The sequence below is a fragment of the Sceloporus undulatus genome, chromosome 9 (assembly GCF_019175285.1).
Source record: "Sceloporus undulatus isolate JIND9_A2432 ecotype Alabama chromosome 9, SceUnd_v1.1, whole genome shotgun sequence".
Taxonomy (NCBI): domain Eukaryota; kingdom Metazoa; phylum Chordata; class Lepidosauria; order Squamata; family Phrynosomatidae; genus Sceloporus; species Sceloporus undulatus.
Window position 1 is genome coordinate 8,815,891 of NC_056530.1, and position 19,285 is coordinate 8,835,175.

General features: G+C 40.9%; 1 protein-coding gene across 4 annotated transcripts in view; it reads left to right on the forward strand.

Moving 5' to 3' along the window:
• The window catches only part of SCMH1 (Scm polycomb group protein homolog 1), a 65,992-nt gene that overhangs the window by 20,865 nt on the left and 25,842 nt on the right, over window positions 1-19,285 (forward strand). For all 4 annotated transcript variants that reach the window (XM_042439965.1, XM_042439967.1, XM_042439966.1 and 1 more), the window contains 4 exons: window positions 1,231-1,319; window positions 3,766-4,009; window positions 17,001-17,233; window positions 18,322-18,448. In XM_042439965.1, the coding sequence (XP_042295899.1) occupies window positions 1,231-1,319; window positions 3,766-4,009; window positions 17,001-17,233; window positions 18,322-18,448 (693 nt within the window). The remainder of the gene's footprint in view (window positions 1-1,230; window positions 1,320-3,765; window positions 4,010-17,000; window positions 17,234-18,321; window positions 18,449-19,285) is intronic.

Sequence of the window (19,285 nt, forward strand, 5' to 3'; positions counted from 1 at the left end):
TTATTATTATTATTATTATTATTATTATTATTATTATTATTATTATTATTATTATTATTACGTGCTACACAGTGGGCATCATTTTGTACTACAGTCAGCAAGTGACCCAAAACTCAGGTGATTATAAGGCAAAGACTGGTAAATTAGTCAATCCAGTATAAGTCAGTCACAGTTAATAAAGCAAGATAAATGGAGGAACAAGAACAACATTGTCAGCTGAGTCAGGCATCATTACACCAAGTCCATAATCCATATAAGCAAAGCCAACAAGGAGCAAGGCAGAGAATTGTCAATCTTAGCCCCCATACAGACAGGCCAAAATAAAGCTGCTTTGGGTCACATTGGAAGTATGCTGTTTAAATGATGCATGTGTCCTAAGAGTCCAGAAGCTGCACCAAAGCCATGATCTTCATTTCTCTGAAGATGCCAGCCACAGATGCTGGCGAAACGTCAGGAAGAAACTCTGCTAGAACATGGCCACATAGCCTGAAAAACCCACACAAAACTATTTGCAGAGGAGTTTCAAGGGGGAGTCCCTGAGTCTTGTTTCATTGCACACTTAACACTACTGAATATGGACAGTCACCTGCAACAGCTGTGCTATGTTTGTGTTCTTGCTGAAGGGTGTGAGTAATTTTACTTGCACAAAGTGTAAGTTGGTTCCTCTGTTTGAAGATTCACATGATGGTATTCCTCCTTGTGATCCATTGGCTAAGAGAGCTAGTGAACTTTGTGTATTGCTTTCAGATATTTCATACCCAATTTTCAACAAGAACAAAGTTTCTTTACAACTTGTCATTTCATTATTGCTAAGGTCTTTAAATTCCATTTATCTTAGGACCTAGTGCTCTCCACTGTTATGAAGAACCGTACCTCTCATTTGGAGAAATCTTTGTACGCATTAGAGGTTAAGCATGTACTCATACTGTTTTGATAGGACTGTGGAGTTTAGACATTCTCTGAATGCCTGCCATAGAAAAGACCTTTCTGTTTCAACTCAGGTGTTTTTTCAAAATAGGTAGTGGAGGGGATTAGCAGAGCATACCAGAGCATGTGTGCATAGAAGAGGGAGTGGGGAGCCTGCCAAAAAGCTATTCAGCGCTTGAAACCTCAGAACCAGGCTTCTCTAAATGCTGTGATGAAGACATCACAATTCCTTCATGATGGCAGGATAGCTGGTATGGAGATGCCATATACTGTTTTTATGACCTTTGAATTTGTTTGTTTCAGGCTTTCGGCTGAATGCTTCTTCTTGGCCCATGTTTCTCCTGAAAACTCTGAATGGAGCAGAAATGGCTCCTGTTCGGATTTTCCATAAGGTACTGTAGCAAATGAACTACATTTTCACATATTCTGATGGCTGTGTAACTGGATTTTAGATATGATAAAGTTTCATTGCCTTTGTATTTGATGTTGCTTTTGTCTGGAAGATGCCCCACTGAGGCTATCCTCTACTCAAAGAGAGGTGTGTGCGTGCGTGCGTATAGTTAGTGAAATCATGCTTTTCTGAAAGAATGAAGGGAATATTTGAATAAAGTTCTCAGGGGGGGTTGCACCAGTGTCTTGAAATATGCCTTGGAATGTGTATATCTTGGAATGATTTTGTCTAGACAGAATGCAAATATTTAGATCAGGAGATAGGGTTCAGGGCAGATGCAAGAATATGAATGTGGATGATATTGTGTGGGAGGTAGTAATTCATATTGACAATAGGACATAGTAAAGTCCTAAAGACTCTGAATGGAGCAAAGAACCAAGAGCTGATAGGCAATTGTAGGGTACAGATGCTCTCTGTGTCCCTATTGAAACACTCCCCCCTGTGTATGTTTTTGTGCATTTTACCCTGGTGTCCAGGTGAAGCCAATTGATATTGCTGAGTAGAGCACTATTACTGCTACTACTGCATTAGTTCCTGGGCAAAGTACAGAGTTGATTATTACCTTTATTACCCAAACCTGGATCTCCTCCTCCCATACAGTCTGTCCTGTAACCAGCTCCTCTGGGAAATGTTGACTCCATCCGGCCAGGACTAGACTCACAACAATTTTCCAGAGGACCTTTTTGTCTGCTGCCACTAGTCTGTGGCAGGAAAAGATACGACATCTGAAAATGCTGACTACGTTTAAAACAGCATTAAAGCTATAGTTCTTCTGGCCTGGACTAAGAAGAAGAGCCTTCCCTCCAGTCCATCTGGTGCCATCCAGCCATGGAGGGAGAGATGCAGGCCCACCTCCATTGGGCCTGGCCTAGATTAAGAAGCAGAGCCCTCCCTCCAGTCCATCTGCCTTGGCCCAGGCCTCAGAGGGAAAGAAAGAAGAACTGCTGGGCCTGATCCCCTTCCCCACCACCATTCCCTTCTCCTTTTGTGTCGTGTCTTTTTAGATTGTAAGCCTGAGGGCAGGGAACCATCTCATTAAAAATAATAATAATTGTAAGATACTCTGAGAGCCTTTGTGGCTGAAGAGTGGGGAATAAATATTCTAAATAAACAAATAATAGTAGAAAAAGGTAAAGACAACCACTACAATGATCAATGCAAAGAAATAGAAAACAACAAATAAGGAAGAACGAGAGATCTCTTCCACAAAATCTGAGAAATCAAAGGGAAGTTCAAACCAAGGGCTGGGGTGCTCTATGACAATAAAAAGAACATAATTCAAGTCTAGAAGTTAATAAAAAGACAATACACAGAAGAGTTATGAAAGAGATGACAAAATGAAAGACACATGGAATTAAAAACGATATGCAGATAACCCCCAAATTCTAAAATGTGAAGTGGAAGCTGCAATAACACAACCTGGGAAAAATAAAACACCACAAACAGATGATACTCCCATTGAAGTGCAACACTCCACACAGACAGAATGAACTCTAGTGCTAGCCAGTATATGTCAATAAATATGGAAAACAAAATGCATTGTTTTATACTTCTATTTATATTTGATCAAAGAAATATATTTTATGTTCTATCTATCTAAGTAGGCTGATGATTTACATGATGGGGATGAAATGTCTTGTGCTATCTCTTTTACTACATTAAATTTCTGTTACTAATTAATAAACATTTGCAATTTATGAAGAAGTCAGAGTCCCACAGTAGCAAAAAAGAAGAGCTAGAGTGAGAGTCAAAATTTTGGCCCTGATAGGCACACATAAGCATGCCCACAAACATGCCCTATTCCATTAACCTGTGATCCAAATTAAGAATGGAATAAGCAGACTCATTCTGTCCAATTGCTGAACAGCCTTCTCATAATGAATTGGAAATGGACTATGTGGGAACCCATTCTACAATTGTCAAGACTTATGGTAACTTTTGTTGTTGTTCGAGAAGGCCTCAATTCATGACAACCCTGTGGAATCTGTCCCCAGAAAAAGGGCAGTTTAGTTCTTACAATTGCTTTTAATTGCTGGCAAAAGCCCTGTGTAATGTCGCACAAGTCAGATCTCCAACAAACTCTCCCTCAAGCCTTCATACAGGCACTGGAAGTGCTGATGCAGTCTTCTGTGTCTCTTTTTTGTGGATGGAGCTGTATACTGATACTTTCTTATTGGTTGGCTACCATTTACCATATATTGTTATAATGGAATAAGTTTTTATTTGAAGCAGGAGTTGGAATTGGTACATTTCTGTTGACTTCAACTCCACCCAGAATTGCTTTTGACGCTGACCCCTCAGCCTTAGCCCTATTTGTACTTCCATACTTGCATATGTGCACTAACCGAGTTACTTTCATGCTTATTTCTCTGGGTCCTTTCCCCCAGGAGCCACCATCTCCATCTCAGAACTTCTTTAAGATGGGGATGAAACTGGAGGCTGTAGACAGGAAAAATCCACACTTCATCTGCCCAGCCACCATTGGTGAGGTGCGAGGGTCTGAGGTGCTTATCACTTTTGATGGCTGGAGAGGAGCCTTTGACTACTGGTGCCGCTATGATTCTCGTGACATCTTTCCTGTTGGCTGGTGTTCACTGACTGGTGACAACTTGCAGCCCCCTGGAACAAAAGGTAAGAGTATTGAAACATATTGAGAGAGTAGCGGCTTTCTCCATGCCTCTCCACGTGTTGTTGAAGAACTTCTGTTCTCTTATGAAAGCAGACAATCATAAAAATTGTGCTTTTTGCCATGCTGGAAAAATCCATTTGGCAAAAGGCATGCTTTTATGATCATCTCCTTAGAGAAAGAGAATGGAAATGCTATGATGTCATATGTAGAGGCATAGGGAATGTTGCTACTCTCCTGTTATGTTTTGACTTTCTTTTCTCATGCAACAAGTCTCTGAGCATCATTTATCCATGAGCTCTATTTAAATTAGTTTTAAATTGAAAGGCTTATTCAGTGATGTGAATATATGTTTGCTTTATTATTTTATTTTCACCTTTGGTTTGTGTTTTAATTTCTGAATAGAACCTCTACTCTTTGCCCTTCAGCACCGTGTCCATTATTGGATCATTAGAGACCTGTATGCCAGAGAACAATGGTTTTACATTAGATACCCCCCTTTGCTCCATGGTTAAGTGGCTTAGTGGTTAATTCTGACGATGGTGAGATTGGAAGGTTGGCAGTTTGAGGTCCAAGTACCGGATGATGGGTGTGCTCCTGTCCCTAGTCCCAGCCTCTGCCAACCTAGTAGTTTGAAAGCATGTAAAAATACAAGTAGATAAATAGGTACAACATTGGTGGGAAGGTGACAGCATTTTGTGCACTCATAATGGCCATATGTTCACAGAATCGTCTTTGACAACGCTGGCTCTTCAGATTAGTAGCTACCACTTTGAAAATAGGAAGAAAGCAAAGTATGTGCTCATATTTATTTGGACATATGAATTCAGGCCAAGCATTTGGCTTAATAGGCATAATCTCTAAAGGACTTTGCTTTTTTAATACTAGAGGGAGCAGAATATCATTGTGTCCATCTTCAGCTAATAGGACCCACTATCATCAAATGTATAACATTGACAAGAAACTCAGTCTAAAAGAAATCTGTCATGTCCAGGACCATCATTTAAGTTTCCATGATCCTAGCTATTGGTCCACTGTGTGTGCATGGGTCTGTGCATATATATTATGATATCTAACATCATCTCCATGAATGAACTGTTCAAGAGGTCAGCAGGAAATATCAAAATGTTCTAACATATATGAGCCCATGAGGAATGACTGAGGCGTTTGGCTATATAGTTTTGTAGTGACATTTGTCATCTCTTGGTATACCTCAGCATTTAAAGTGACACTTGAGAGATATCTTCAGTATATCTCATGATAATCTTTTTTTACATGTGTATGTATGACTATCTCCCAAATAGTCATACCTATTCAGAAGTAATAGCCTTTCATCCTCCTTGTCTTTTGGTCCACGGCTAATTTAGTAGCATAAATACTTTCAGAAAGTGGGGTGGGGAATGGCAGGCTTTTCAACCACATTTTCTGAATTGATTTGCTGGCAGGTCTTCCTGTCACAGTTTTTGCTCCCTTGATATCACTCTTATACTTCTAGATTGGCAATTTATCTATTTCATCTCAAGAGATCTGTTTGACCCACTGGCCGCTATTTTCTGATCTTACCTTTGCCACCATACAGTTTATAATACTTCCAACAAAATGTTTCTATCAACTTTGATTTTTTCTTTCTTTTTATTAAATACATGTTGTGATAAGCAGTCATTTTGTACTTTTTCTTAGTTGCCCATTGTGAAGAACAAAGCAAGATAAGCCTTGAAAATTCTCTTAGAGGGGTGTATGGAGGGAAGGCTATAACCTAGTCGCTGTTCTTTTTTTTGTGTGTGTGTGTGTGCCTTCAAGTAGTTTCCATCTTATGGTGACCCTAAAGGGTTTTCTTGGAAAGATTTGTTCAAATGAGGTGTTGCCATTGCCTTCTTCTGAGGCATATAGCTTGCCCAAGTCAAACAATGCAAGGACCCAACAGTGGGAGGGAAAACAAAAAACTTTACCTAGGCAGTAAAGTGAAATATTGTATTTATAAAAGGGAAAATTTTTGTTGCCATACCATTCATGCTGCTGCAAATCTGTTGGAACCAAGATTCAGAGGTGGAAATATAAGTGATGATAGCCCTGCTACTGCCTTTGACCGGGTTACAAAAGAAGCATCACACTTAGAACTTGATGTTGAGAAGATAGTTTCCAATGCTGCAGAATATAGAACATCCTCTCGGATTTAGTTGAGGAACACAGCCTAGGATTCTGCCAAACCTATCCCTCCTGCAGCATTCTGGCAATGCCTTTTCACAGCACAGCCGCTGACTCTTGCTTCTCACCATCTTCAAATTTCTTTGTTTCTAATGTTGATGGTTTCCTCTGGTTTTTAAATATTTTTTAAATTCTATTTTAATTTTTTTTGGCTGCTTCACATAAACTAGCAAAACCAAAGAGGTTACAGTTCAGGAGATTGTTGCTCCATTTGCTACAGATAAGAGTAAATTATATTTGTAATAATTGTTTTTTCATAATTGGTATTTTTAATATAACAATTGTGATAATTTTATGCCAAATCATATTTTATGTTCCTAAAGTAAAAAGAGTGACTTACAATCTGTAAAAAGTCCTTATGTGGGGATGGTCTACTTGTAACTGTTCACTGTACTACTGTATGTACTCATGTTTAAGTCTAGACGTTTCAGTACAAAGTTGAACCAAACAGCCTGAGTCACCTTATGCACAAGTCGACGTAAGTTCTGTACTTTAACTGTTTTTTTGAAGTGTAACATTCCCTGGTGAAAGGCAGGAGTGTAAACTCTCTTGGAAGTGCCGAATCCTCTCTGTTCTCTCATCCATCCAGCGTTCAGTGTTTGCAGGTACAGTTATGTCTGCTGCTTTGGCATTCTTTTCCTTTGCTTCATCCTTGAGATTCTTTGTTACATGCCCCTAGGTTTTGCCTTCAACATCCATGGGTCATACCAAAATCCATAATTTTGGCTCCAAAATCTGGCCCTTAATTTATACATGAGGTTGACTTATAGTTGTGTATATACTGTTAAAGTAGTACTGTTAGCTGAACCATTGTGATATAGTGGTCTGAGTGTTGGACTAAGACTAGGATTTGAATCCCTGCTGACCTGTGGAAACCCATTGGGAGACCTTGGGCAAGTCACACTTTTTCAGCCTCAGAGAAGGAGGATAAGGACAACCCCCCTCTGAACAAATCTTACCAAGAATGCTGTGTGATAGGTTTAGCTTTAGATCACTGTAAACTGGAAACCACTTGAAACCACCCAACAACTATTCACTGAGGCTGCATCCTCACTGCAGAAATAACCCAGGCTGCCATGCCTCCTCAGTGCTGCGGAAGTCTGGGAACTGCAGTTTTGTGAGACATTTATCCTGGTGCCGCAACCAACTACAATTTTCAGAATCCCATAGCATTTAGCCATAGCAGTTAAAGTGGTGTCACCAAGATTATTTTTGCAGTTTGAAGGCAGCCTGAGATCCTAAATATTTACCATAATATGATCACATCTTCAAGCATTATTCTTGAATAATGCCAAGGTGAATTGATTTAAATTATAATTCAGATTACAAAGAGAAAACACCAATATAAATGATTGGTTTAAAGAAAGGTTTTCTTAGTAACTGATTAGTGTATTGTTTGAACAATGGTGCAAATTTGTTTGTTAATATATGTGAATTTTCAACTCAGTGGGTAGGTAGTTCACAATATATTGGAGGATATACTTTAAGGTAAAGTTTTTTTATGTAGGAAATAGTACATAATATACTCATTGGCCTGACTCCTGTTCTTGTTCCAACTAGCACAAATCTATTAAATCAGTGGGTTTGTGTATGTGTTCACTCTTAATTCAATAGTTGGTTCAGTGGGTCAGCTTTTGTTGAGACTAACCAATAAGATTCAAACCAAAGTTTGGATGTGGGCTAATGGATTCAAAGATATCCAGTGTAAAGACCTCAAAGAAAACTTCCTTAAAATGATGTACTGGTGGTGTTTGACCCCAATAAGGTTATCAAAAATGTACAAAGAGGTAAAGAACATTTATTAAAAGTGTGAAGCATATGAAAATCCTTTTGTCATACATGGTGTTTATGCAACAAACCTAAGACATTTTGGAAACAGATATGGTTGGTGATTTGCAGATGACACCAAACTAGGAGGAGTAGCTAATACCTCAGAGGACAGGATCAAAATTCACAATGACCTTAATAGATTAGAAAGCTGGGCCAAAGCTAACAAAATGAAATGTAAGGTACTGCACTTTGGATGAAAAAATGAAATGCACAGATATAGGATGGGGGACACGTGGCTGAATGAGAGACTTCTATGTGTGAAAGGGATCTAGGAGTCCAAGTAGACCACAAGTTGAACATGAGTCAACAGTGTGATGCAGCAGCTAACAAGGCCAATGCAATGTTAGGCTCTATCAATAGAAGTATAGTGTCTAGATCAAGGGAAATGCCCCAAATGGAATATTGTGTCCAGTTCTGGGCAAAACAATTCAAAAAGGACATTGAGAAACTGGAGCCCTGTGTCCAAAGGAGGCCGACTAAAATGGTGAAGGGTCTGGAAACCATGAAGCTCTATGAGGAACGACTTAGGGATCTGGGGATGTTTAGCCTGGAGAAGGGAAGGTTAAGAGGTGATATGATAGCCCTGTTTAAATAATTGAAGGGATGTCATATTGAGGAGGGAGCAAGCTTGTTTTCTGCTGCTCCTGAGAACAGGATCGGAACAATGAATGCAGGCTCCAGGAAAAGAGATTCCACCTCAACATTAGGAGGAACTTCCTGACAGTAAAAGCTGTTCGACAGTAGAACACACTCCTTCCTCGGAATGTAGTGGAGTCTCCTTCTTTGTAAGCCTTTAAACAGAGGCTGGATGGCCATCTGTCAATGGGGATGCTTGGATTGTGTAAGGTGGTTGCAAGTAGGCCAAATGTGCCAGGGGAAAACAGCCTCTGGAGTAACTGCAGCTTCAGGAGCTAAGCTTGCCTTTGCAGCAGATGGTCTCTTCAGCCCTTGTTCCAGGTCCTATTCTTTGGAGCAGCAGAAAACAAGCTTGCTCCATCCTCAAGGAGACATCCCTTCAAATGATTAAACAGGGCTATCATTTCACTTATTAATCTTTTCTTCTCCAGACCAAAAATGCCCAGCTCCCATGGTCACTCCCCATAATGTTACTAGGTTTTGTGCAGCAGCACATAAAAAACGCAATGACCATTGTCACAAACCAGATCTAATAAATATTGCTCTGTTCGATGAATAGAAATAAAAAATTCTCATACCTGGAATCAAACATTGATAGAAATGGAGACTGCTGTCAGGAAATCAGAAGAACATTAAGAATGGGGAGGGCAGCCATGAAAGAACTAGAAAAGATTCTAAAAAGCAAGCATATACAACTGAGCACAAAAGTTAGAGTCATACAAGCCGTTAAGATGATAGGAAGAAAATCAATTCACGTAAGATGTGGTGCTGGAGAAAAGTGTTGAGGATTCCCTGGACAGCCAAAAGGACAAAGAAATGAGTCCTAGCACAGAGCAAGCTGGAAACCTCCTTGGAAGCCAAGATGACCAAACTGAAGCTATCGTACATCATGAGAAGGGAGGACTCATGGCTGGGAAAAGTGGAGGAGAGTGGGAAGAAGGCCACATGCTAGATTAAGGAGGCCATGGGTCTGGGTTTGCAGGAATAGCAGAGCATGGAGGAGAGAGGGTCTTGGGGATGTTTCATCTATAGGGTTGCCATGGATGGAGATCAGCTCAAGGGCACCTAACAACAACAAAAAAACAGAGTGCTCCACATAATCATTTGTATGTCTTTAATATTTTTCTATATCTATTTTAGGTTTTAAAAAATATCTACATTTTATTTTTTGTTTTTAATTGAATGTATCCCACTCCCACTCCCATTTTCTGTAGCCTCTCATTTTTCTCATAGATAGAAACAGAAATACAGTCAACCCTTCATATTTGTGGATTTGATTATTCATGGATTTGATTAATATGTAATCTCTAGGAATCTCTAGGTGGCCCAATGTGACCATGGTAAACATCTGCCAGAAGTCACAATAGAGGACCTAGAGATTCCTAGAGACAACACTTCTCTAGGCTTTGGGAGGTCTTCCGGTGCAATTCTGTGATCAACCTCTAGCATATGCACTGGAGGGCCTAGCAATTCTTGGGTTAAAGATTACTGGTTTTTAATTTGTGGTTTTTCTACTTGCCAACACCCCCGACATGCCCTTAACCCTAGTGAATGAGGAGGGCTCACTGTACTGCTTTTTCATTGTAGGATACTGTGTATGTGATAGGACTGAGCCATTAAGTCATTTTTTGAGACTAAATAGGTACGGGTTGGCTAGTGTGTTCATGATAAAATTCAGTTTTAACTCATATTTTTAAATGGGTCAAGCAAAACAAAAATCATGTTGTTTGTATGATTTCAAACATCTATTTTTTTTTCTTTTAAATTACAAATCGTTCTCTATCCTGGGCTCAGCATAATAGGTACCTCTCCTGGAACTGGTTAACACTATCAGATCTGGAGTGCCTTGTGTCCCAAGAGCTGAGTGATAGGCGCATAAGAAGAGTTACCTGGTTTTCAGCAGACTCAGAGGAAGTGTTGAATGTTATCAGGAAATACAGTATAGAGGAGTGGTGTGTCTGCCTTGGCACTGTCCCAACTGGCAGAGATGTGCTAAGGTCCTGCCAAGCAAAAGGAGCCCAAGAAAGGATGCACCTCCCTTTCATTTCTGTGCCAAAGGCGATGGATGTTACAGTGAGTACAGAAGAGATCATAATTACAGTCACTTTTCCTAGTTCCCTTTGTTCCCTTTAATGCAGTTAGTCCATTTAGGACAAGTTTACTCAGCAGGCAAGCAGAAGTTAATTGGGTTTTTAAAGTTACCATGGAGATGTGTTAAGTGGCACCATACATTCTTCTCGTACTTGCCAGCCATTTCCCCCAAACAATTGTAAACAGATGAAGGGACCATTTGGCTGAAAAGGAGAAGAGCTTGAGAGAGAGATTCAGAAAACTGGTGTCTCCATCCAAAGATCTGTAAGTGCTGCCCTTCCTTCTCTATGGATGGGAGCGTTCCTTCAGGAGATGAATCTGCTGGAAGATGAGGAAGCCAAAGGGAGTTTGTAGAAATTTCCTTTAAGGACAGAAAGGTAACACATTTTGCCATTTCTTTTTAGTTCAGTTTTGATTGATCCCTGCTTTCTCCTTCTTTCAAGGTTGAAGCAGAATCTTGGAGCCAGGCTGTCTTACAATCTAGGAAGTATAAATCAAAATCCATTGTTCTCCTTTAGTACTGGTGTTAAGAGAAGGTTGTTAACTTTAGAGACTTTAGGAAATTGTTTGTGCTTGAATAGGAATGGAAATGCTGTGAAAGCATGGTTCTGCAAACCTGGTATTCAAGCTGGGTTTTGTGTTCTTTCCACTTAACACTGAGAAGGAATAAGTGCTTGAAAGAATGACACAGTTTCTGTCTTTATCAGTTTCTTGTTTAAAGGGTTTCTCTACTGCAAAGTTTCCAGGTGGTTTACAGAAATAAAATACAATGGATTTCTTAATTGTAATAATGCATATAATATCCTAACAGAACAGAAGTGTCTTTTTATGGTACTGAAAGTCAAAGCTGATGCCAGGCAAGTGTTCCTGGGAAAGGAAATCCATAAGTGGGCTTTTGTTAGTCAGATGGCTCTCTCTGTTTGCTAACCACTTACTGCTCCATTTGATGGGAGCAGCTTGATATAACAGCAACTTGTTGTAATAGCAGGTTTTCCTTTAGGTACCTAGTTTTCTAATTTATACAGGTCTTTAAGGATGAGAATCATCACTTTGAACTGTGCTTCAAAATGAATCCAAAGCCAGTGAAATACCAGCTGCTCCCCCTTGACTGCCAGAAAAAACTAACCTCAGTTTGGAAGCAGTCTTCAGAGGGAGGCCCCAGTGCATTAAAGGAGCTAGCCATAGATGTTGAACTGACCTTAGGAGTATATCACACGGAGCTTTGGGGGGATTTTCCGGCTCAGTTCCAAAGTGACTGCGCTTCCAACAATGTGCATTCACATCGTAACATGAATGTGTTATCAAATGCCATTCCTTTCTATGGGAGCTCCTTGCGAGGTGCTTCCGCAGTAATTCCAAAGTGACCCCTCATTTTGGTAAAACCAGAAAAAAAGTGACTTCACAGAATTCGCTTCCAGGCTCACTTCAATGGCACTGCGGATTGATCTGGTGTGGAAAACCACTCCGATGTCACCCCCCCTTGGCCCCCTGCGTCCTGCTCCGTCATTCCCCTCCTCCTCCATGCTATCTCGCACCCTCTGCCACCCTGCAACCCATCCCATCGTTCCCATCATCCCCTGCCTTCTCCTGCATCCTGATCCTGGCCCCAGCAACTCCCAGCGAGCTATCCCATCATCCCCTGCCTTCTCCTGCATCCCAATCCTGGCCCCAGGGACCCCCAGTGAGCTGATGTTTAGATGGAATCTCTTTTCCTGTATCTTGCATCCATTGTTCCATGTCCTTAAGTACCTTCAGATACTTAAACAAGGCAATCGTATCACCTCTTAACCTTCTCTTAGAATAGAATAGAATAGAGATTTTATTTATATACCGCCCTTCTATATAACCAGGGCGGTTTACAGCATTTTAAAAAATACAAAATTACAATAAAACTTCTCCAGTTTAAACGCACCCAGCTCCCTAAGTCTCTCCTCATAGGGCTTCATGGTTTCCAGACCCTTCACCATTTTGGTTGCAACCCTCTGGACACACTCCAGCTTCTCAACATCGTTTTTGAATAATGGTGCCCGGATATGGGGAATATTTAACTATTTCAATTTCCTGTATTGAATTTCTGTAGGTCATCTGTGGTCATTATTTTTGTTTTCTTCATGTTCAACGTCAAGCCTGACTTAGCACTTTCCTTTCTGACTTTCTTCAGTAATTGTATCAAGTCTTTGATGTTTTCTAGTAGTAGCATGATTTTGTCTACATATCCTTCCTCCAATTTTCACACCTCCTTCTTCAAAAGTCTAATCCACCTTTGCGTATATATTCAGCATACAAGTTAAAATGATATCATGATAAAATGCAGCCTTGCCTTATCCATTAGAAACAGTGGTTCTCAAGCTTTGGTCTTCCACATTATTTGAACCTCACCTCCAATAATCCCTGATTGTTGGCCAAGTTGTGTGGGGCTTCTGGGTACTGAAGTCTTAAACAAATGAAGGACCACAGGTTGAGAACCACTGGTATACATCTTGAAAAGCGACATTTTATTATCCTAATGCATAACCTGGACTCAGAACAAGAGGCCATTGTAAAGAAAGAATGGTTCTATACAATCAGAGGCTTTCTTACATTATATTAAGCACTGGCTGATTTTCTTCAGAGATTCTTTGGTGTGTTCCATTATCCAACATGTTTGAATATGATTCCTTATTTCTCTTCCTCTTATGGATCCAGCTTGGACATCTGGCATTTCTTGCTCCATTTATGTTAAAAGTCTTTGTTATAGAATTTTGAGCATCGCTTTGCTTGCCTGGAAGATGAATGCAATGATCTGGTGCCTACTTCGATCCCTGGCATCCTTTCTTGGGGGTTGGAACGTGAAGGCCCAGTCTCTGTATGAAAACCTCCAAAGAAGGAGACTCCACAACGCTCCAAGGCAGCATATTCTACGGGCAAACAGCTCTTACTGTCTGGAGGCTCTTCCTAGTATTTAGATGGAATCTCTTTTCTTGTAGTTTGAAGCCATTGCCCTGTGTCCTAGTCTCTGGAAGAGCAGGAAACAAGCTTGCTCCATCCTCATGGTATTTTGGGGGGGGGGGGGGTGTTCGCTTTTTAAATGCGTGTTTGATTTCTTAAGGGAGCATGGGGGAAGCTCTGGGAAAAGGTCTCCATGATCAGAACTGTCAGGAACCCAATAAGTAACATTCTGTGTTGTCAATAGGCATAAGAGAGAGTGAGAGGGTGTTGATCCTTTACGCTCTCTGGAACCTGAGGGATTAAAAATCCAACAAAAAGGTAGGTGTAGCATGCCAGGGTATATTTCAGTTGCACTCCAGGGACCCTTTTGCCACACCTGTTGAATCAGTGGAAGTTTACTGGTGTTGACTTACTAGTTTCCATTGACTTGGGCTCTACTGTTTGTGAGTAACAACTGGATTTAAGTCATAACCTTTAAATTGGACATTAAAATTTTTATGTTGCCTCTAAAATATAACCATCTTTAGGGTAATTTAGCTAAAAAATTATAGTGCGCCTGTGCCGTGCGCAGTCACATTTTACGCAGCCTCCAGCTTATGCGGAAGCCGCTTGGGGAGGGAAAACAATGGTGCATGCACCTGTGCCGTGTGTGCATGCGCTGCTCCGCCACATGCACAAGCCCCATTATTTCCTATGGAACTTGAGCATAGGCGGATTTTCCGTAAGGAGAGTACCCACTTTATTCTATATAGTTTAGAAAGCAGGCAGTGAAGCTTTTTACATCATGTAGAAGAAATTAGTTTGTATGTTTCCCTGCATATTATTCCCATTAATAAGGGATCCCCCGCATAAGGGAAAATGCGCCTATGCTCAAGCCCCATAGGAGATAGTATTCTTCTCCCCGCGCAGCTTCCATGTAAGCTGGAAGCTGCGTAAAATGTGTCCGCACGTGGTGCAGGCACACTGTATTCTGAATTGCATTTAAATCTGTATAGCAGAGATTGAGAACCTTTGTGTGTCTAGGGACCAAATTTCTGAACCTGGGACACTCTGTGGACTACACAGAGTGTCAAAAATCAGGGGGGGGGGGAGGATTCACAATCGTGGAAAATAAAATGAGAAGGAGATTATCATACCAGGGCTAATTCAGCAATAATTGCAGTAATGAAAAGGAAAAGCAACAGTAGTGCTATAGCACTCAATAGTGTCACACACTCTCACTTTCCTCGATTCGAAAACTTAAAAGCCAAAGAATAGCACATTGCTTTACGCACATACCCGTGAATTAATCATTAGTACATTGGCATTGATCATTTTGTGCATGTGTCCTTGCCTCCCACAATCCCTTTAAACCCGGTTTGCTTCCTGCAATCCTTTTGTAGTTTAAGATCCCAGGTTGCTTGTTTACTACGTTTCCTTTTTAAATGCGCTAAGCGTGTTGCAAACGTGCTGCGTCTCAAAAATCAACTTCACAAAAATTGTCTTTTTCTTGTTCTTTTTCTTCTTCAACTCCACCTTTATTTCTCCCCCAGCCAAATGGAGGGCGGGGGGATCAAGGCAGGGACCCAAAACATATAAGAGGAAAGACTGTAAGTAAAGGGGGCATTATAAGAAATTGTAACATTGCAACAATAGAGGTGTTTAAAAGTGAAAGTGAACTGTCCCTTTAAATCTAAAGATCCCAGCTTGCTTCCCACACTCTCTTTAAACTTTGAGGCCCCCAGGTTGCTTCCTGCAGCCATTTAAAATTTAAAGATCCCACATTGCTTCCCCAATAGAGTGAATTAAACACGATTATCTTTTGCACACTGCCATTCATGCTTCAGTCACGCTATTGAGGAGACATTTAAGGGAATTCCCCGTGAATGGTTTGTTGTTTGAGCATTGTTGGTTATTCCCTGAAAAAGTCTCAATTGAGCACAATGTCATCTGAAAATTTAAACTGCAGTTTTGCCTTTCCCTTCCCCTCTTTTCCCCTGTGTGATAATCTCGGAAATTGTGGGGTATTTGAACGTTGAACATGTTGAGCATTGCAGAGATTGCTCTAACTTATTTAAAACTTGAATCGACACTCTTGGATGCTTGCAGAAAAATGGCAGTCCAGTGAGTTTGGAAACTTCAAAAACATTCTTGATAACCATCCCCAAAAGCACACTTTGCTCAGTCCTGCTACATGAGGTTGCAGCCTTAGTCGGTTGCTTATAAAAATTACGAAAGAAAGGGTTGTTTGCCCTGATATCTCAGTTATTCAAGAAACTAATCTAGAAGGGAAAAATTTATTCTCTATTGCTCCATGAGTAAGACTATATAGAATCAGGTATACTGGCAATGAATATTAGGAGAAATGTTTTGATGTAAAAATCAATTTGTCAAAGGAATCAATTATCTGAGGGTTTGGAGTTTTCTCTTGCTGGAGGATTTTAGGTAGAAAGTGGGCAGCTATCTGACTGGGAGCAGGAGGTTAGACTCGGTGACCCTTGAGGACTCTTCCAGCTCTATGAGTCTATTTTTCTATCTATTGGGGATGCTGCGCCTCAGCATTTCTTGCACTGACTGATGGCTGGATTAAATTGCCTCTCCTCAAACTGTATGCAAAGGGATGTTGTAGCACCTTTGTCACTAACTGTGGGGATGATGTTTTGGCATAAGCTTTCATAAATTTAGTCTACATCCTTCCCCAAACTTTGTTTACAGAATCACAGAATTGGAAGAAACCACAAGGGTGATCCAGTCCAACCCCATTCTGCCATGCAGGAACTCACAATCAAAGCACTCCCGACAGATGGCCATCCATCCATGTTTTTAAAAAGGAGACTCCATCACACTCCAAGGAAGTGTGTTCCATTGTTGAACAGCTCCTACTGTCAGGAAGTTCCTCCTAAAGTTGAAGTGGAGTCTCTTTTCCTGTAGCTTGCATCCATTGCTCCATTGGGTCCTGTTCTCTGGAGAAGCAGAAAACAAGCTTTCTCTATCTTCAATATAACACCCCTTCGAATTGTGTGCTCTCCCTGAGCATACGGTCTGAAGAGGTGGGGCTTCTGTGAGTCACTGGGGATGGAGCCAGCAGTCTTCTATCTATGCTCACAAAGAATACTTAATCTTCCATCAACTTCAGACTGAAGAATATACACTTTCTTTTTATTTATAATTGGTCCAGTGAATTGTTCCTAGTAAAGTTTTGGAGTAACATAGCAAGTAGGGAATCTATTTAAAAAGGAAAGTTTAGTGGCTAGAATTTGCAGTGGGGAAGAGGAGGTGGTGGTACCTAATTGTCTTCTCCCCCCCTCCCCGTTTCTTTTGGGATAGTGGTGATTCCAAAGAGCCCATTCATTGCCACGGATGTGATATCGGAAAAGAGTAACATGCACAGTGGAACAAAGACTATCCTGGAGCATCAACCTGGACAGAGGGGCCGCAAACCTGGTCGTAAGCGAGGCCGGACGCCCAAGGCTTTGATCAGTCATCCCAACCCCAACCCTTCCAAGACAGTGGAGCCTTTGAAGTTCCCCAAAAAGAGGGGACCGAAGCCTGGCAGTAAGGTAGGTGTTGTGTATGCACAACAGTGGAGTACATGTCCCATCACTATTAGGATCAATTCTGCTACAGTACCTTTAGAAAATGAAAAGTGGCCTGTGCAAACCTAATTCTAGCATCAGTACATCTAGCTCAGAGTACATCATACATATAGTGATGCTTGTTTAAAGCACTTTTATCCACTTTTAAGACAAAAAGTCTGAAGCAACTGGGACACATTCGGTAAAACTATAGGCTTTGTCTCTCAGCCTCAGAGGATGGCAATGGCAAACCCCCTCTGAAGAAACTTGCCTAGAAAACCTTGTAATAGGCTTGCTTTAGAGTTGCCATAAGTCAGAAACAACTTGAAGGCACACAACAAAAACATTGTCTGGAGACATTTTTAAAGTTTCTTTGCTTACTCATGATGGTAGGTGGTTAGATTGACAGTAAAACAGAAAATACTATTGGTTAATAGGGTTAAATGCATCTGGGAAGGAGAAATAAAGCAGAGACACCATGTTAGTGTTACCGAATATAACCCAATACAGCAATCCCATGGAACTGGTGGGACACTCCCATTTGCCCTTAAGTGAGTCCTAGGGAGGGAGGGGGAAGGGGGTGGGGTGTCAATACATATTTGGTGCAGATTATAACTGTTAAATGTGATGCTAAAAAAGAGCTATACTGTACTGGCCTAACACACTGTGAACCTGAATTATTTTACTAGTGAGGATACAACCTCACTAAGCAGGTCTTAGTCTGGCTAATCTCTGGATGGGTGACTGTGAATCATGTTTGGTGCTCTTGGGTTTTTTAGAGGAAGGGCAGGACACAAATGTAATGAAGAGATTATGTTGTTCATATCTTCCAAAATTCATCTCCACTGAACCACTGTAAATGACTTATTTATAGCTCTCCTGCTGGTTGTTGTTATCTTGAGTTATTTTTGTCTTTTGCATTTGGAAATGTTTGTTATTAATGTACCATTTCTTCCTAATATTTGTGAGAGGAAGTCCTTGGTGCAGATTTATGTGCATAAGAAGACCTCCTCCTTTTGCCCCTTAAACATCTTTTCTCTACAGACAGTTATCAATGTGATCTTCTTTTTCAGAGAAAGCCTCGAACTTTACTAAATCCAGCACCCACCTCCCCTACAACCAGTACTCCTGAACCTGACACTAGTACAGTGCCACAAGATGCAGCTACTATCCCCAGTTCTGCTATGCAGGCTCCTACAGGTAAGGAATGGAATCCTTTCTTCCATCTGGAATTACTATATTGACCTAGAGAGCCAGATCTACTCAGGGCATGTTCAAAGTATACAATGAGGTAAGACTAAGGCACCGACAGTACAAGTTTTGCTTTGTTGATAACACATAAATATAAAAGCCCAGGACAGAGCCCCACTGGACACCCCACTGGTCACTTCTCTCCAGGATGAAAAGGAGCCAGTGTTGAGCACCCTTTGGGTCCACTCACTTTTTGATTGATTTATTGATTTAAATTATTTCCGCATCTCTTCCAGCCCACAAGGGTTCCTGAGGTGATGAGCAAAGCAAAACCAATTAAAACAGCGCAAAGATATTTTTTTTAAAAAAAGCATTACAGTACTCTAAAAACTCCTTAAAACAGTCTAAAAATAATACTAGAATACAGTTTCAAAACAGTTAAAATATCAATTGCTCTGCTAGATGTTAACATAGGTCCAAAACGCACTGCAGAAATAATCCAGTTTGAGTTTGCTTTAACTGTCTTAGATCAGTGCTAGGGAATTGTAGTTTATTGTGGCACCAGAGCTCTCTGACAGAGAAGGCTAAATGTCTCACTTAACTACAGTTCCCAGAATTCCCTAGCATTGAGCCAGGGCAGTTAAATCCTTCTCAAACTGGGTTATTTCTACAGTGTGTTTTGGACCATAGTTCACTTAGGCCCGAAACAGACAAGCCAAAAGCAACTGCTTTGGTCCAATCTGAGCCCATGGCATTGAGGTTATGCACGCCTCTGGATCGGGCTGAAACTGCCACAAAAGGAGTGTGAAAAAAGCGCTCCTTGCCGGTGGACCCCGGTGGCAGCCA